The following is a 15,013-nucleotide window of genomic DNA, read 5'->3' on the forward strand; positions in this document are numbered from 1 at the left end:
ATGATAAAAATTATAGACCCTTTATTTCTTTGTAAGTAGGCAAACTTACAAAATCTGCAGGGGATCACATAATTATTTTCACCACTGTATGTTATAATTTTAGACTAGTGCAGAAACTATATTGTTTTCCGCTGTGACTTGAGTCATGGCAATTAAGATGCATACACTGAAATACATGGGGTGCAACCTGACATGCGACTTCAAAGTCCAAAGTCGAATAACAAGTCGCATTGGTGTGAAACAGGGCTTGGGGTATTGCCAAAAAAAAGTATCATCTCAGGTCCCTAGAAAATCTCCTGCCCCGGGCCCACCCCACCTTGGACATCATCTGCAGATTTATGTTTATCTTTTAGTAATTTGAAGTCTGTAGTTACGTTGGAGGAGATAAATCCACCATCATGAGAAAAAAATAAGGAAGGGGGGAGGGGGTGAGGGAGATTTAACTTCCATATCCTGAGCTGTACATTCCCCATCACTTTGTTCTGTATTGTACTATGCATTCCCTATTCTTCACCACCTTGTTCTGTATTACTGTGATGTACTGTATACGTTCCATATTCTGTGCCACATTTTTCCATAGTCTCTCCTGCATGTACCTTTTTCCACACCACCTTATTCTATATTCTACACTATACCCCCTTGTTCTACACTAATGTAGCGCCCTACTAATTTAGACAAATTTAGTTGTCTGAAGCTGTAGTTTGGCTCAGACTAATTTTCTCTAAAAGTTCTGGTTTCTGTAACAGTTCAGCTGGGTTGCACTGGTTCCCACTTGACCAAAAGTGTCGCTGTCACCGCCGGTAAGTGTGGAAATGCAGCAGGCTGGATGCATTGAATGCCACCTCTTGCTAGGAAATAGCTCAGTGGGAGGGGTTTCCCTGTTGTGCATTCTGGGGGATGGTATTTAAGGTACCGACACCATTTTGTGGGTTCTTTTCCGGGGTCCGCTATCCCGACCTCATGGCTCTCCTGGCCTGGGGTCTGTGTCACGTGGTCCTGCACCTTGGGCCGGCTGGCCCGAGGCTTTGCAACTGAGAGTGTAGGCCCAGGAATGTCTTGGGGCCTACTGATCCAGGGGTAGTCCTGTGCTGTCTCACCTGCGGGGAGAAGCCAAGAAAACTGGAGGATCCAGGGGAGGACTTTTCCGGTGGAGGGCCGAGTGCAAGGCTGGTGTCTCTGGAGGAGCCTGGAAACTCAGATGGAGGACGCAACCCGGATCAATAACCATACAGTTCGGCTGAGTCTGGCACTGTATGGTAGTTCTTCTAGAACTCTCAAGATTTCTAAGTTCAATTGACAAGTCTGTGGCAGAGACTTTGTTGAGCATCTCATCGGCTGCTAGGTCAAGTGAGAGGCCTATCCAGTGATTGCTGGATCCAGTCTGTGGAGCTGTTTGTCCTCTGGATCTAACTAAAACCTCTAACCCGTAATTAGTAGGTGCCTGAACTCCCCTTTATCCTCTAACCCTCTATTGAAGGACTTTTTTTTGTGTTATTCCTAAATAAATCTTAAAAAAGTGTCGGATTCCCCATCATTTGGGCTACTCTCCAATGGGACCCCTAAGACGAAGAGGCGTATGTTTCCCATTCTCCACTGCTTTATTCTGTATTATGCATTGTGGGTTTCTGCACCACCTTATTTCCTTATTCTGCTCGGTACATTCCCTGTTCCATAACGCCTTATTCCGTTTTCTGTGCTGTACATTTCCTTATTCATACCATCTTATTCCATTCTTAATTATGTATTTTCCTTATTCCACACCACCTTATTCATAGTCTTCATTGTGCATTTCCTGTTTACATACCAAGTTATTTTGTATGCTCTCTATTTCACACCGCCTTATTCCCTATTCTGCACTGTGCATTCCCGGTTACATACTGCCTTATTTTGTATTCTGCACTGTATGCTACCTATTTAGCACTGCCTTATTCTGTATTCTGCACTGTAATTCCATATTCCTCACTGCCTTATTCCATGCACTGTATGTGCCCTATTCCACAATGCCTTATTTTGTATTTTGTTACTATTCCTTATCTCCGTATTCTGCATATTCCCTAATCAACACAGCCGTATTCCGTATTCTGCACTGTTCATTGCCTATTCTGATCACTGCACATTTTACACATTTTATACTCCTTACTTAGGTGTTTATTGTCTCAACAGTTGCTTATTCTAGTGCTAACATTTTATTGAACTTCTTCTTTAAAGTGATTAAAAAGTAATTTGTTTTAAATATCAAACATGTCATACTTACAGTGCCTTGAAAAAGTATTCATACCCCTTGACATTTTCCACACTTTGTCATGTTACAACCAAAAACCTAAATGTATTTTATGTGATAGACCAACACAAAGTGGCACATAATTGTGAAGTGAAAGGAAAATGATAAATGGTTTTCAACATTTTTTACAAATAAATAGTTGAAAAGTGTGGCATGCATTTGGATTCAACTCCCTTTACTCTGATACCCCTAACTAAAATCTAATGGAACCAATTGCCTTCAGAAGTCGCCTAATTAGTAAATAAGGCCACATGTGTGTAATTTAATCTCAGTATAAATACAGCTGTTCTGTGAAGAGGTTTGCAAGAGAACCTTAGTGAACAAACAGCATCATGAAGGCCAAGAAACACACCAGACAGGTCAGGAATAAGGTTGCGAAGAAGTTTAAAGCAGGGTTAGGTTATAAAAGAAAAAAAAATATCCCAAGCTTTGAACATCTCACTGAGCACTGTTCAATCCATCATCAGAAAATGGAAAAAGTATGGCACTCCAACTCCAAACCTACCAAAACATGGCCATCCACGTAAACTGACAGGCCAAGCATGGACAGCATTAATCAGAGAAGCAGCCAAGAGGCCCATTGTAACTCTGGAGGAGCTGCAGAGATCCACAGCTCAGGTAGGCAAATCTGTCCACAGGAAAACTATTAGTCGTGCACTCCACAAATCTGGCCTTTATGGAAGAGTGGCAAGAAGAAAGCCATTGTTTAAAGAAAGCCATAAGAAGTCCTGTTTTCAGTTTGCGAAAAGCCATGTGGTGGACACAGCAAACATGTGGAAGAAAGTGCTCCAGTCAGATGAGAGCAAATTTTACTTTTTGACCTAAAGGCAAATTGCTGTGTGGCAGAAAGTGAACACTGCACATCAACCTGAACACACCATCCCCACCGTGAAACATGGTGGTGACAGCATGTAAAAGGCAGCCCTGATCCACCCGCTGGCTTGAATATAATTTTTGGGCAATTTAAATGACCAGACCATTTTTTTGGCGCTACAGCCGTGCAACGCTGTATACCCAAATAAAATTGATGTCCTTTTTTCCCACAAATAGAGGTTTCTTTTGGTGGTATTTGATCACCTCTTCTTGTTTTATATTTGTTGCGCTAGAAACAAAAGAAAGCAACAATTTTGAAAAAAAAGTTCTATAAAATTTTTTAAAAACATTGAATTTCTTCATCAATTTAGGCCAATATGTATTCAGTTACATATTTTTGTAAAAAAAAATCCAAATAAGTGTATATTGATTGGTTTGCGCAAAAGTTAGAGTGTCTACAAACAATGGGATATTTTTATGCAATTTTTTTTTTTTTACTATTTTTTTTTTTTTTACTATTAGTGATTTTTTGTGGGACTGCGACATTGAGGCAGACAAATTGGACACTTGACACTTTTTGGGGGACTAGTGACATTAATACAATGATCAGTACTAAAAATATGCACTGTTACTGTACTAATGACACTGGCAGGGAAGGGGAATAACATCAGGGGCGATCAAAGGGTTAATTGTGTCCTTAAGGGGTGCTTTTTTACTGTGTGGGGGTTGTTCTGACTGAATGAAGACAGAGATCGGAGTTCCTGCTCAACAGGAACACAAGATCTCCACCTTCTCCTGTCAGAACAGCGATCTTCCGTGTTTACATCTCTTGATCTCTGCTCTGCCTCTCCTGGGAAGGATCGCGCGTGGCTGTCGGACTGATTGGCTTCCCCTGTATCCATTCAAAGAGCGATTGCGCCTCCAGCAGCACGCGTGAGCCTCCCAACGTCTATTGCACTAAATGACGTACAGGTATGTGATTTTCGCAATACAGCTGACCTGCCACAGTAAATATGCAGTAGGTAGTCAGCAAGTAGTTTAGGTGTTGTGCTAATGCACCCCTGATATGCACAGTCTGGTCATGCCCACCAATTGCAGCAGCGTGCTACATGCACCCCAGAGTAGCATTTGCTCAGTGTGCCGCAGGTCTGTTTGCTATGTTGTCCGCAACTCCACAATGATTTTAATTAAGTTCTTTTATAAGGTAGGCCATATTAATCCCTGCATAATTTGTTCTTTAGAAAATGGATTGGTAAGGTGGGGCAGTGCTTTGGAGGCAGGACTGGACAGTACCAATGTTACAAAACTTTTTTTCTTAAATTTGGATGGAAATTTACCTTGATGCTCATCTTTTCAAATCATACATTAGTTCAGTATCAGAAAAAGCAGCAGTGCTCAGTTTCTTGATCTACGTTTTTTTTCTATCTACAAATGTAAAAGATGCCTTTGATCTGACCATCACTGCTTAAATTATGTGCCCTGTTTGAAGTAACACAACAGGCACTAGTGAGAAAGTGGGAGGCATGATGACAAAAGGCGTAGTTCCATGACCTAAACTCCGATCATATTCTAGAAAAATCCTGTAGACCATAAAGTGTGGTGGCTGCAAGTTACAGTTTAGGCTCTCTGAAGAGTGGCTTGCATTGTGCATATTGTCTATAGTACAATAAACATGCTTGTTCTCCTCTGTACAGGCACACCCAGGGTCATCTTTAAAGCAGGGCAAAAGGGTCAGCTGCCCCAGGCCCTGTCATTGTTGCGGGGCCCAAATAAGCTGCCTCATACTTGCCAATTATCCCAGTTTAAATTCCCTTGTCTCTTAAAGTTTTAGTCCTGTGCTGTGTCCCAATATGTCAATGTGAAGTGCTGCTACTAATGCTGCCCAGCTCTACCCTATTGTGTACAGATGACTCACCTGCATGACTCACCTGCAGACCAGGGGCGTACCAAGCAGGGGGCGGGGGGGCGTTCTGCCCCAGGTGCCACACATTGAGGGGGGTGTAAGTGGCTGGGTGGCATTGCTATGGGGTTCACTCTGCACTTAGACACTGTCTGACTGTATCCTGAAGGGAATCCCTGGCTCTGGCTGCTCTGTTTTTTGTGAGTTTTTTGTGAGCTTGAACACCCCCAGCACTGTGGCCAAAATAGTATGGCCTGGTTTCTGTTTTCCCCTGCTAGCTCCACCCATCACTGCTGAGCAGCCGAGCTGAGTGTGTCATCATTCAGCGCGGGGGTGGTTGCTGTTACAAACTGTGTCCACAACATCTTCTGGAGTCTAAACCTCCCTAGCTGAAGCTGAGAGCCGAGGTGAGCTGGTGATAGGGGATAGGGGATGTGTGAGCTGTGAGAAGACGTTGGAGTGTGTCTGTCCTGCCATCCTTACTGTGCTGCTCTGTCATAGAAGGGGAAAGGGGGGGGGGGTTGCTGTGTAGTAGGTATTGTGTAGCTGACCTGATTGGGGGGGGTGGGTTGCAGAATACAGGCGTGTGCTATGTACAGGTTGTAGACTCCAGATTTGTGCTATGTACAGGTTGCAGAATGCAGGCGTGTGCTATGTACAGGTTGCAGAATGCAGGCGTGTGCTGTGTGCAGGTTGCAGAATGCAGGCGTGTGCTGTGTACAGGTTGCGGAATGCAGGCGTGTGCTGTGTACAGGTTGCGGAATGCAGGCATGTGCTGTGTACAGGTTGCAGAATGCAGGTGTGTGCTGTGTACAGGTTGCAGAATGCAGGCGTGTGCTGTGTACAGGTTGCGGAATGCAGGCGTGTGCTGTGTACAGGTTGCAGAATACAGGAGTGTGCTGTGTACAGGTTGCAGAATACAGGCGTGTGCTATGTACAGGTTGTAGACTCCAGATTTGTGCTATGTACAGGTTGCAGAATGCAGGCGTATGCTATGTACAGGTTGCAGAATGCAGGCGTGTGCTGTGTGCAGGTTGCAGAATGCAGGCGTGTGCTGTGTACAGGTTGCGGAATGCAGGCGTGTGCTGTGTACAGGTTGCGGAATGCAGGCGTGTGCTGTGTACAGGTTGCGGAATGCAGGCGTGTGCTGTGTACAGGTTGCGGAATGCAGGCGTGTGCTGTGTACAGGTTGCAGAATGCAGGCGTGTGCTGTGTACAGGTTGCAGAATGCAGGCGTGTGCTGTGTACAGGTTGCAGAATGCAGGCGTGTGCTGTATACAGGTTGCAGAATGCAGGCGTGTGCTGTATACAGGTTGCAGAATGCAGGCGTGTGCTATGTACAGGTTGCAGAATGCAGGCGTGTGCTATGTACAGGTTGCAGAATGCAGGCGTGTGCTATGTACAGGTTGCAGAATCCAGGCGTGTGCTATGTACAGGTTGCAGAATCCAGGCGTGTGCTATGTACAGGTTGCAGAATCCAGGCGTGTGCTATGTGCAGGTTGCAGAATCCAGGAGTGTGCTATGTGCAGGTTGCAGAATGCAGGCGTGTGCTATGTGCAGGTTGCAGAATGCAGGCGTGTGCAGGTTTCAAAATGCAGGCATGTGCTATGTACAGGTTGCAGAATCCAGGCGTGTGCTGTATACAGGTTGCAGAATGCATGTATTTGCTGTATATTGCTGTGTGACTACCACTCACCTATAGTAGCTGAGCTGTGAGCTTACCTGGTAAGGGGGGGGGGGGGTGGTGGTGTTGCTGTATTCACAAACCAGGTATAAAGTAGATGAGCTGGTCTGATAAAGGGGGGACTTACACCCACATCTTGCAGCCATCAGATCCATCCAGCAAGCAGCAGGTCACTGCAGCATCTTGCCATTTTCCCTGCGGCCATCAGATCCCATCCACGGTCCAGCAAGCAACACGCCTTGTCAGCAGGTCAGTTCCAAAATCCGAATCAAATCATCAATGCCAATGCTGTCCCCAGGGACAGATTCGATCCAGAGATCGCCATACAGTGGGATCTCTGGATCAGATCTGTCCCTGAGGACAGTAGACATGGGCCATACCTTGTATTGTCAGCTGTCTCACTCTGATGTCTCCCTCATAGCAGCTCCAGTCCAGCTCTCCACTTTCCTGACCTTGGCACAATCTGTCCAAAAATGTGGCATCTGCTCACACCTGAGTGACACCTCTGTCCTTTCCCGTCTATTGTCACTGGCTACCATGAATGAACAGCATCGGCTGTTATTACAAGGAGCGGGAGGGGACGTCCCCATCCCCACACAGCTTCGCCCAAGTCTCCCATCCCTACCACAGACCTGAGCCACCAGCCAGCTGGCCAGAAACCCGAACAAAGCCGAATTTGCCTTTGATCAGGTCTCCGATGTAGAAAACTGGAAGCGACAGCACAGTGTCACTTCCAGTTTACTCGGTAGCCAACAGCGCCATTTAAAAAAGAAAGCAGAATTAAAAAACGCTGATCTTGGCAGAGGAGGGTGTTTTTTTTGGTGTTTTTACAGTTGGGGGGGGGGGGGTGCCAGATATAGGATGGGCCCTGGGTGCCAAATGCGCTAGGTACGCCCCTGCTGCAGACCCTGTGTTTACGGTCATGAATATGTAAATTACGGCAGCATTCATATGTAAATAGCTGCGGCTGGCGACATTAATATGTAAAAATCCATATGTATATCATGCCCCCCTGCAGCGAGAAGATGTGCTGTAACCTATAGCAACCAATGAGTGAGCAGAATTACTGTACAGTAATCTCTAGCAACCAATCAACAAGCAGAACTCATATGCTATAACCTCTAGCAACTAATCAGTGAGCCTTAATGTGTGCTGTAACCTCTAGCAACCAGTTAGTAAGCAGTAATGATGTGCTGTAACCTCTGGCAACAAATCGCAATCGCTACCTGATCTGATACAGTAAACTCATTCTAGCTGCTATTTATTGTATGTCTCAGAGCAGGTGAAGAAATTGCATGGGGGGAGGGGGGCCCAAGAAAATTTTTGCCTGGGGTCCAATCAATGTTAAAGACGGCCCTGGGCACACCACTGGTTCCCCCAGTTACTGTGAAACAGTGTTATATACAATACAATCCTGTGTCCCATTTCAATGCTTCTGGATAACCACGCCTTGTCTTCTGTGCTATCCTGCATTTGAAGGGGCACTAGTTACTGTATATAAGCGCCTTGTCTTCTAATCTTTCATGCATTTAAAGGAATATTGGTTATTGTAAAAATCAGAACCCTATCTCGTGCACTGTCATATGCAAGAAGAGTCCCCCAATATATAATGGGATTATGTTAGTCCAGAGTATAGAAAAAGTAGAACCATGTTTAACGAAAATATATTAAAAAAATAAAATGTTTATTAATATAGGATTAAAAAGCTGGCATTCATGAAGAAAAGACTGGTGTGCAATTAAAAAGAACCACAGGTACATAACAGCAATACATATAATGGCACGATGGTGGTTGCTTTATACCTCTAATCAAAAGCTGCTACATTCAGTAGAATCCCACTTGTCTGTCATGCCCATCAGCATCTGCACTTTGTCTTTGCTGGTATTCATTTAAAAGGGCATCGGCTATTGTATATTAGCACCCCGTTTCCTGCACTACGGTGCATTTAAAGGAACAACGACTATTTTATATTGGCACTTTGTCTATGGAGTTGCCATGTAATTGAAGGGCCATTAAGGGCTAATGCCATTTATGTGTGGCCCAAGGCAATTCCTCTTCTTCCAATGCTGCCCAAGAAGGTCAAAAGGTTGGACACCCCTGGTTTAAAGCATGGGAAATTTAATGGGTCTCTTTTATCAATGGAACAACAATTCTAAAAAATAAAATATGTTTTTACAATGTTGTGAAATTGTGTGAAACTAGAACTGATTTATTAACCAGTTACCGACTGCCTCACACTGATAGACATCGTCAGAAGGGCTGGTACAGGCAGAATCACGTACCTGTACGTGGCCCTTTAAGAGGCGACCAGTGGCACGTCAGCGCGCCCGTGGCAAGTTCCGTGAGTCGGGTCGCAGGTCCCGTGGATTCAATCACTGTGGGGATACCCGCGATTGCCTCACGGGGAGGAAGAACGAGGAGATGCTAATGTGAACAAGCATCTCCCTATTCTGCCTAGTGACAGTGTCACTGATCTCTGCTCCCTGTGGTCAGTGACATGTCACACACAGCCACGCCCCCCCCCACCCCCACAGTTAGACAAATGCCCCAGGACACACTTAACCCCTACACTGCCACCTAGTAGTTAACCCCTTCACTGCCAGTGGCATTTACACAGGAATAGCACTGATTGCTGTATAAATGACAATGGTCCCAAAAATGTGTAAAAATGTTCGAAGTGTCCGCCATAATGTCGCAGTCACGATAAAAATCGATGAATGCAGTCATTAAAATAAAATTATTAATAAAAATGCCATAAAACTATCCCCTATTTTGTAAACGCTATAACTACCAAAAATATGTAGAAGAATATGTATCGGCCTAAACTGAGGAAAAAAATATATTTTTTTTATATATTTTTGGGGAATATTTATTATAACAAAATGTAAAAAATAATGCATTTTTTTCAAAATTGTCGCTCTTTTTTGTTTATAGTGTAAAAAATAAAAACCGCAGGGGTGATCAAATACCACCAAAAGAAAGCTCTATTTGTGGGAAAAAAAGGACGTCAATTTTGTTTGGGAGCCACGTCGCACAACCACGTAATTGTCAGTTAAAACGAACCCAGTGCCGAATCGCAAAAAGTGCTCTGGTCAGGAAGGGGGTAAATTCTTCCAGAGCTGAAGTGGTTAAACTGTAGCTGCATCACCAGTCCCAGATTTTAGCATCTTTTTCATCATTTATTCCAGAAAATAAACATCTGAGTGGCAAAACAGAAGTATTCCATGGATATTTGTAAGCACTGACCTGTAACATATACCTGGCAGCTCCACATCCACGATATCGTCTTCTAGTGGACAGCAGGGAAACTTCAATGATCTTCTCTTTTGATTTACTGTGAAACACAAAATTCAATTTAAAGTCCAAAGTAAAAAAAAAAAGTAAAGTACATACTCTAGCAAAAAGAGAACATTACAGAGATGTTTCAGTACGGAAAACAATTGCTACAGTAAAACCTAGCAACAAGTCCACTCACAGGTATAAAATATAACAAAAATATATTTTTAAAATGTCTTCTTCTCCTCTGGAATGCCTTCTGTATGATCCTAATCATGACAAATTGGTCAGTACATTCTATAACCCATTATTTTTTTATTTTTTTTAATGAAGGGTTAGACCATTTATAGGTTTTATTGCTGTTTGTATCTACATTGGGATGATTTCCCTTCACTTTATGCTATGGTGATGGGTCGCACCATAAAAAAATATATCTAATGATCTAACGATCGGCTTCTCTCAAACAGAGAAAGCCACACGCAAACCAAAATTCAGCCAGCTTAGCAGCCAGTTCGATCTGTGTGTACCCAGCTTAACTATCACTAGTCGTAATTCTAACCAATCACTAAAGCTCCGTACACACAGGCAGAATGTCGGGAGTGGGAGAGCTTTGCGCGGATCAGCGGAGGCTCTTCCCTCAGCATTCGCCGTTACTGATCGCATGTTCGTTGGGAACCCGGTGCTAAATTGTGGGCCAGGATTGGCCACCCTGATTTGTTAAAAAAAAAACAGGACGACATTCTGCCTGAGTGTATGTCAGTCTGTCGGACAGAAGCCAGCCATACGGCTGGCTTCTGACGGACATGCATGCTGGAAAACCAGCAGCCGACCGACTCACGATCAGCGCTTTCAGCCAAAGGCATAGAGTACTATTCGGAGTGTTCTGGTGGGGGACACAACAGCTCAGCGGGGGGGAGATCACTGGACCAACCTTACATGGTTAGTACTGTGTAGCAGTCAGTGTTTTTTTTTTTTTGTGCAACCAACTTTTGTGCATACCCGGCTTTAGAGTAGTTTAACCCTAATTCAATTACTTAGACTAGCTAATCATAAGGTCAACCATTAACTAATCAGGATCAGCTAATCACTAACCTTAACCCGCTGGCTCTTTGTGTATTACAATATACATCATTTTAATTGGCACTCCAAAGCATATACATTGTGCATCATAATAAACATGCTTTTTATAGTAGCTCTCTACACAGATCTACACATTGTGGTGTATTGTGTTGCAAAAAAGGTAGATGCATTAAAACCTTTGTTGCAAATCATTGATAACTCATTCAAAATGCAATCAACATGTGCGTTTTCACGTGTGTTCTGTAATAACTAGTTTCTTTCCTTTGTTGTGCTTAAAGAAAAACATGGACTTCAGAACAATTTTTTTTAGGTACGGTATATTTTATTGAGGCATGCTGTGAAAGCCCAATTTGGTGGTGTAGATGTGGACATTTCTTCTTATCCCCTGGAATGCCTTCTGCATGATCCTAATCATGACAAATTGGTCATAACATTCTATAATCAATTACAATTGGAGGACTCAAATTCCTTTGCAATCTCCTACGGGAATTGGCTTTCCTATATCGCTACTCTCAATGATGATGACTCAGAAGAGGTTACTGAAACATTTTTCAAAGATATCATCAGCACTGCTGATTGCTTGAATCAGTTCAAATGTATCTATCATCTCTATTACATTCCAGCGAGACTCTCCAAGATGATCCTTCATCCCCTGTTAGCTGTCCGAAATGTGGTGCGGAATCTGCAACTCTTCTGCATATGTTTTGGTTGTGTCCCCATATAGCAATCTTCTGGTCTGATTTTCATTCCCTACTGGAACATAATATGGATTTTCAAGCACCTAAAACCCCAGAAGTATGTCTCCTTGGAATCTTGAAGGCCTTTGTTCCTTGCACACATAGCCACTCCGTATTTCGCTTACTACTTTTCTATGTAAGAAAAAAGCCATTTTATTGTTCTGGAAAAATCTCTTTTCACCCACTATCCAGTATATCACCCATTTGATTAATATCGACATGCCCAAATATTAAATAATTTATGCGGCACCTGGCAGGGCTTGCCCGAAAACCTTTGCTCGTATATCGCAATTATCAATAGATGGTGCAAAATGCTGATATATCTTTCTCTCAGTAGGATGTCTATTGTTACTTTATTACCTACTAGGGTGTGGAGTTTGCAGGGTGGGTGTTTTTGTTTTTTTTCATCTGTCTACTATCATTGTCTGTACCATTAACACAACTCGAACAGTTTCTGGAGACAGAAGATAGGAAAGTGTGTGTATATGTTTCTTTGTCCCTGGGTTGTTTTCTTCTCTTTATCTACCATGATTATATTCTATATGGCTCAATTTACTGCTAGTCTATGCACTGAAACCAGTTTCTTTTTCTATTGTGACTATATTGGCTCTGCGTAGCCTGGCAAAATCTAATTATGACTCAATGTTCAGTGGTACTCTGTTTTGTAACTTTTATTATTGATGGCAAGACTTGAAAAATAGAAAACTTTAAAAAAAAACGCACATTATAATGCACAATATATTGAATGCACTAACACACTGCAACAGTATTATTTTGCCATAAGACTAGCTTATCACTAGCCTAAACTCGAAATACTCACTAGCTTTAATAAGCAAAACAAATAAAATAAATCAGCCATCTAAAACGGAATAACTTACTGCTGTTTCTCAAAACACTTTTTTCGTCTACAAAAAAATGCTTTTAGGGGAGCTGCCTATCAAAATAGGGTTAATCTGGCCACACCAATGGCTAGTCCTTGGCTCATACATTGTGATTAAAGTTGTGTATTGACAGAGTGAGCATACCAGGGGGAAGAGAATAAATTGACCCAGGAAGAACAGAGGAACCTGATTCCTCCTGACTTTCTCTTCAACAACAGTGCCGTTGTGGTGAGCACCACCTGCTGTGGAGAAAACAGACTGCACCTGCCTACAGGTGGACAGGGGAAACGAGCACATCTGGGTACAAAAAAAAGGGTGGGTTGAGATGGTGATCTTATAAAGAATTGGTATAAAGTAGCTGCTTGGAAGGAGGTCCTCCTCTCTTTCTCGGAGTCCCCTCAACTTCTCCATTGGATGTTTGCATGCTGGCATTGTGTAATGGGGCCTGCGGGGTAAATGATCCCTGTCCCATTCTACTCCTGTACGAGTTTGTAATAACACTATGTTAATGGGGCTTGTGTTTCTGCACTACTGTTCGCATCTCTTCTAGTACCCATGTGCTAACACAGGCAGTCTGCTGTAACAATGGTAGTGACATTCTGGGACAAACGGGTAACTGAAAACTCCTAGGAGGATATCACAAAGCTGGAGCCTCGAGAGATAGAAGACACTAATGCCGCGTACATACGACTTTCCGGCACACTAGGTCCGACGGAATCAGTCCGTCAGACAATCCGATCGTTTTTCATTTTAAAAATCCGATGGACCTAGAAATAGAACATGTTTCAAATCTGTCCGATGGACTTAATTCCTATCGGGAAAACCGTTCGTCTGTATGCTGCTGGTCCAACGGACCAAATACGATGCAAGGGAAGCTATTGGCTACTGGCTATTGAACTTCCTTTTTTAGTCCTGCCTAACATCATCACGTTCAAAACGAATGGACTTTCGAACTGACTTAATCCGTTCATGTGTGGCCCAGTCCGTTAATTCGGAAGTCCGTCGGAACTCTGCTGAAAAGTCAGTCGGGAAGACCGTTGGACCTAGTCTCCCAGAAAGTCTGGTCGTGTGTACGCGGCATAATAGTTCAGTTGTGTCTACAAGAACACCAAAATCCATACTCCTGAATAAAGAAGCAAATGTCCTGAACAACAAGTCACAGAGATATATTCTGCATGTAGTGATACTCTAATGTCGCGTACACACGGCCGGACTTTTTGACAGCAAAGATGCGACGGAACGAATCCGGCGGACAATTCGATCGTGTGTGGGCTCCATCGGACCTTTGCTATCCAAAAATCCAACGGACTTTAGAAACAGAACATGTTTCAAATTTTTTCGACGGAACTCCGCCGGACCCAGTTCCTATTGAGAAATCCACTCATGTGTATGCTAGTCCGACAGACAAAAACCGACGTTAGGGCAGCTATTGGCTACTGGCTATGAACTTCCTTATTCTAGTCCGGTCGTACGTCATCATGTTCCAATTCGTCGGACTTTGGTGTGATTGTGTGTGGCCAAGTCCGTTCATTCGGAAAGTCCATCGGAACTCCGCCGAAAGTCCGTTGGAAAGACCATCTGACCTAGTCCATTGAAAAGTCCGCTCGTGTGTACGCGGCATAATACTATCTTTATTTACAAGAAGCCACTGAGCATATGTGGGTGTATGTACACAAAAAAAGTAAAAAAAAAAACGAAAAAGTGCAGAAGCACCTCTACTGGTGTCCACCAAAAACAAATATCAGATTTGGACAGACTTAGCCATTCAGTAACTATTGGCTGTTTAGAGAAGTTGTTTACTAAGAAAAGCAGTGTCCTGTGCAGACGCGTCGCAGCAAAGGGATCAGAACAGGGTTGCAAATCTGTCATTTCTCTTGTTTTATTAGTTTGGTATCATGCTCAATCTTGATAAGAGACTCTGGCATCCTGGAAGGAATTTCATTAACAAGCTATATTACATTTCATCCTGAGCAGTAATAGACAAATAAATAAAAAAAAGATTTCCTCTCTGATTTCTGGCTGAAGGCTTACAGGAAAACAAAAACATGCCACAGGTATACAGGTTCAGTAATTGGACACATAAAATATGGCTAATAATGTAAAAAATCAGGATGCTACCAGGGCTTACAAGGTTGTGAACTTATTACTGCAGTAAACAAAAGTACATTTTGAGCAACTAATAAAACATCTACCATATTACCCTTGAGAAAGTTATAAGTAATATATAGTGATTTTGTACATATTTTCTTTATTTATTATGTTAGGCCCCTTTCACACTAACGTCCCGTTCAGGCCCGCCTGTCAGTTTTTCAGGCAGACCTGAACGGGTGCTCCATAGAGGTCTATGGAGCGTCGGATGTC

General features: G+C 43.1%; 1 protein-coding gene across 3 annotated transcripts in view; it reads right to left on the bottom strand.

Annotated features, from left to right (window-relative positions):
• The window catches only part of LOC143930791 (uncharacterized), a 461,539-nt gene that overhangs the window by 109,139 nt on the left and 337,387 nt on the right, over positions 1-15,013 (bottom strand). For all 3 annotated transcript variants that reach the window (XM_077455410.1, XM_077455401.1, XM_077455393.1), the window contains one exon: positions 9,925-10,012. In XM_077455410.1, the coding sequence (XP_077311536.1) occupies positions 9,925-10,012 (88 nt within the window). The remainder of the gene's footprint in view (positions 1-9,924; positions 10,013-15,013) is intronic.

Source organism: Lithobates pipiens, unplaced genomic scaffold (assembly GCF_037356315.1).
Source record: "Lithobates pipiens isolate NorthernLeopardFrog02 unplaced genomic scaffold, aLitPip1_a1.2 Scaffold_10, whole genome shotgun sequence".
NCBI classification, from domain to species: domain Eukaryota; kingdom Metazoa; phylum Chordata; class Amphibia; order Anura; family Ranidae; genus Lithobates; species Lithobates pipiens.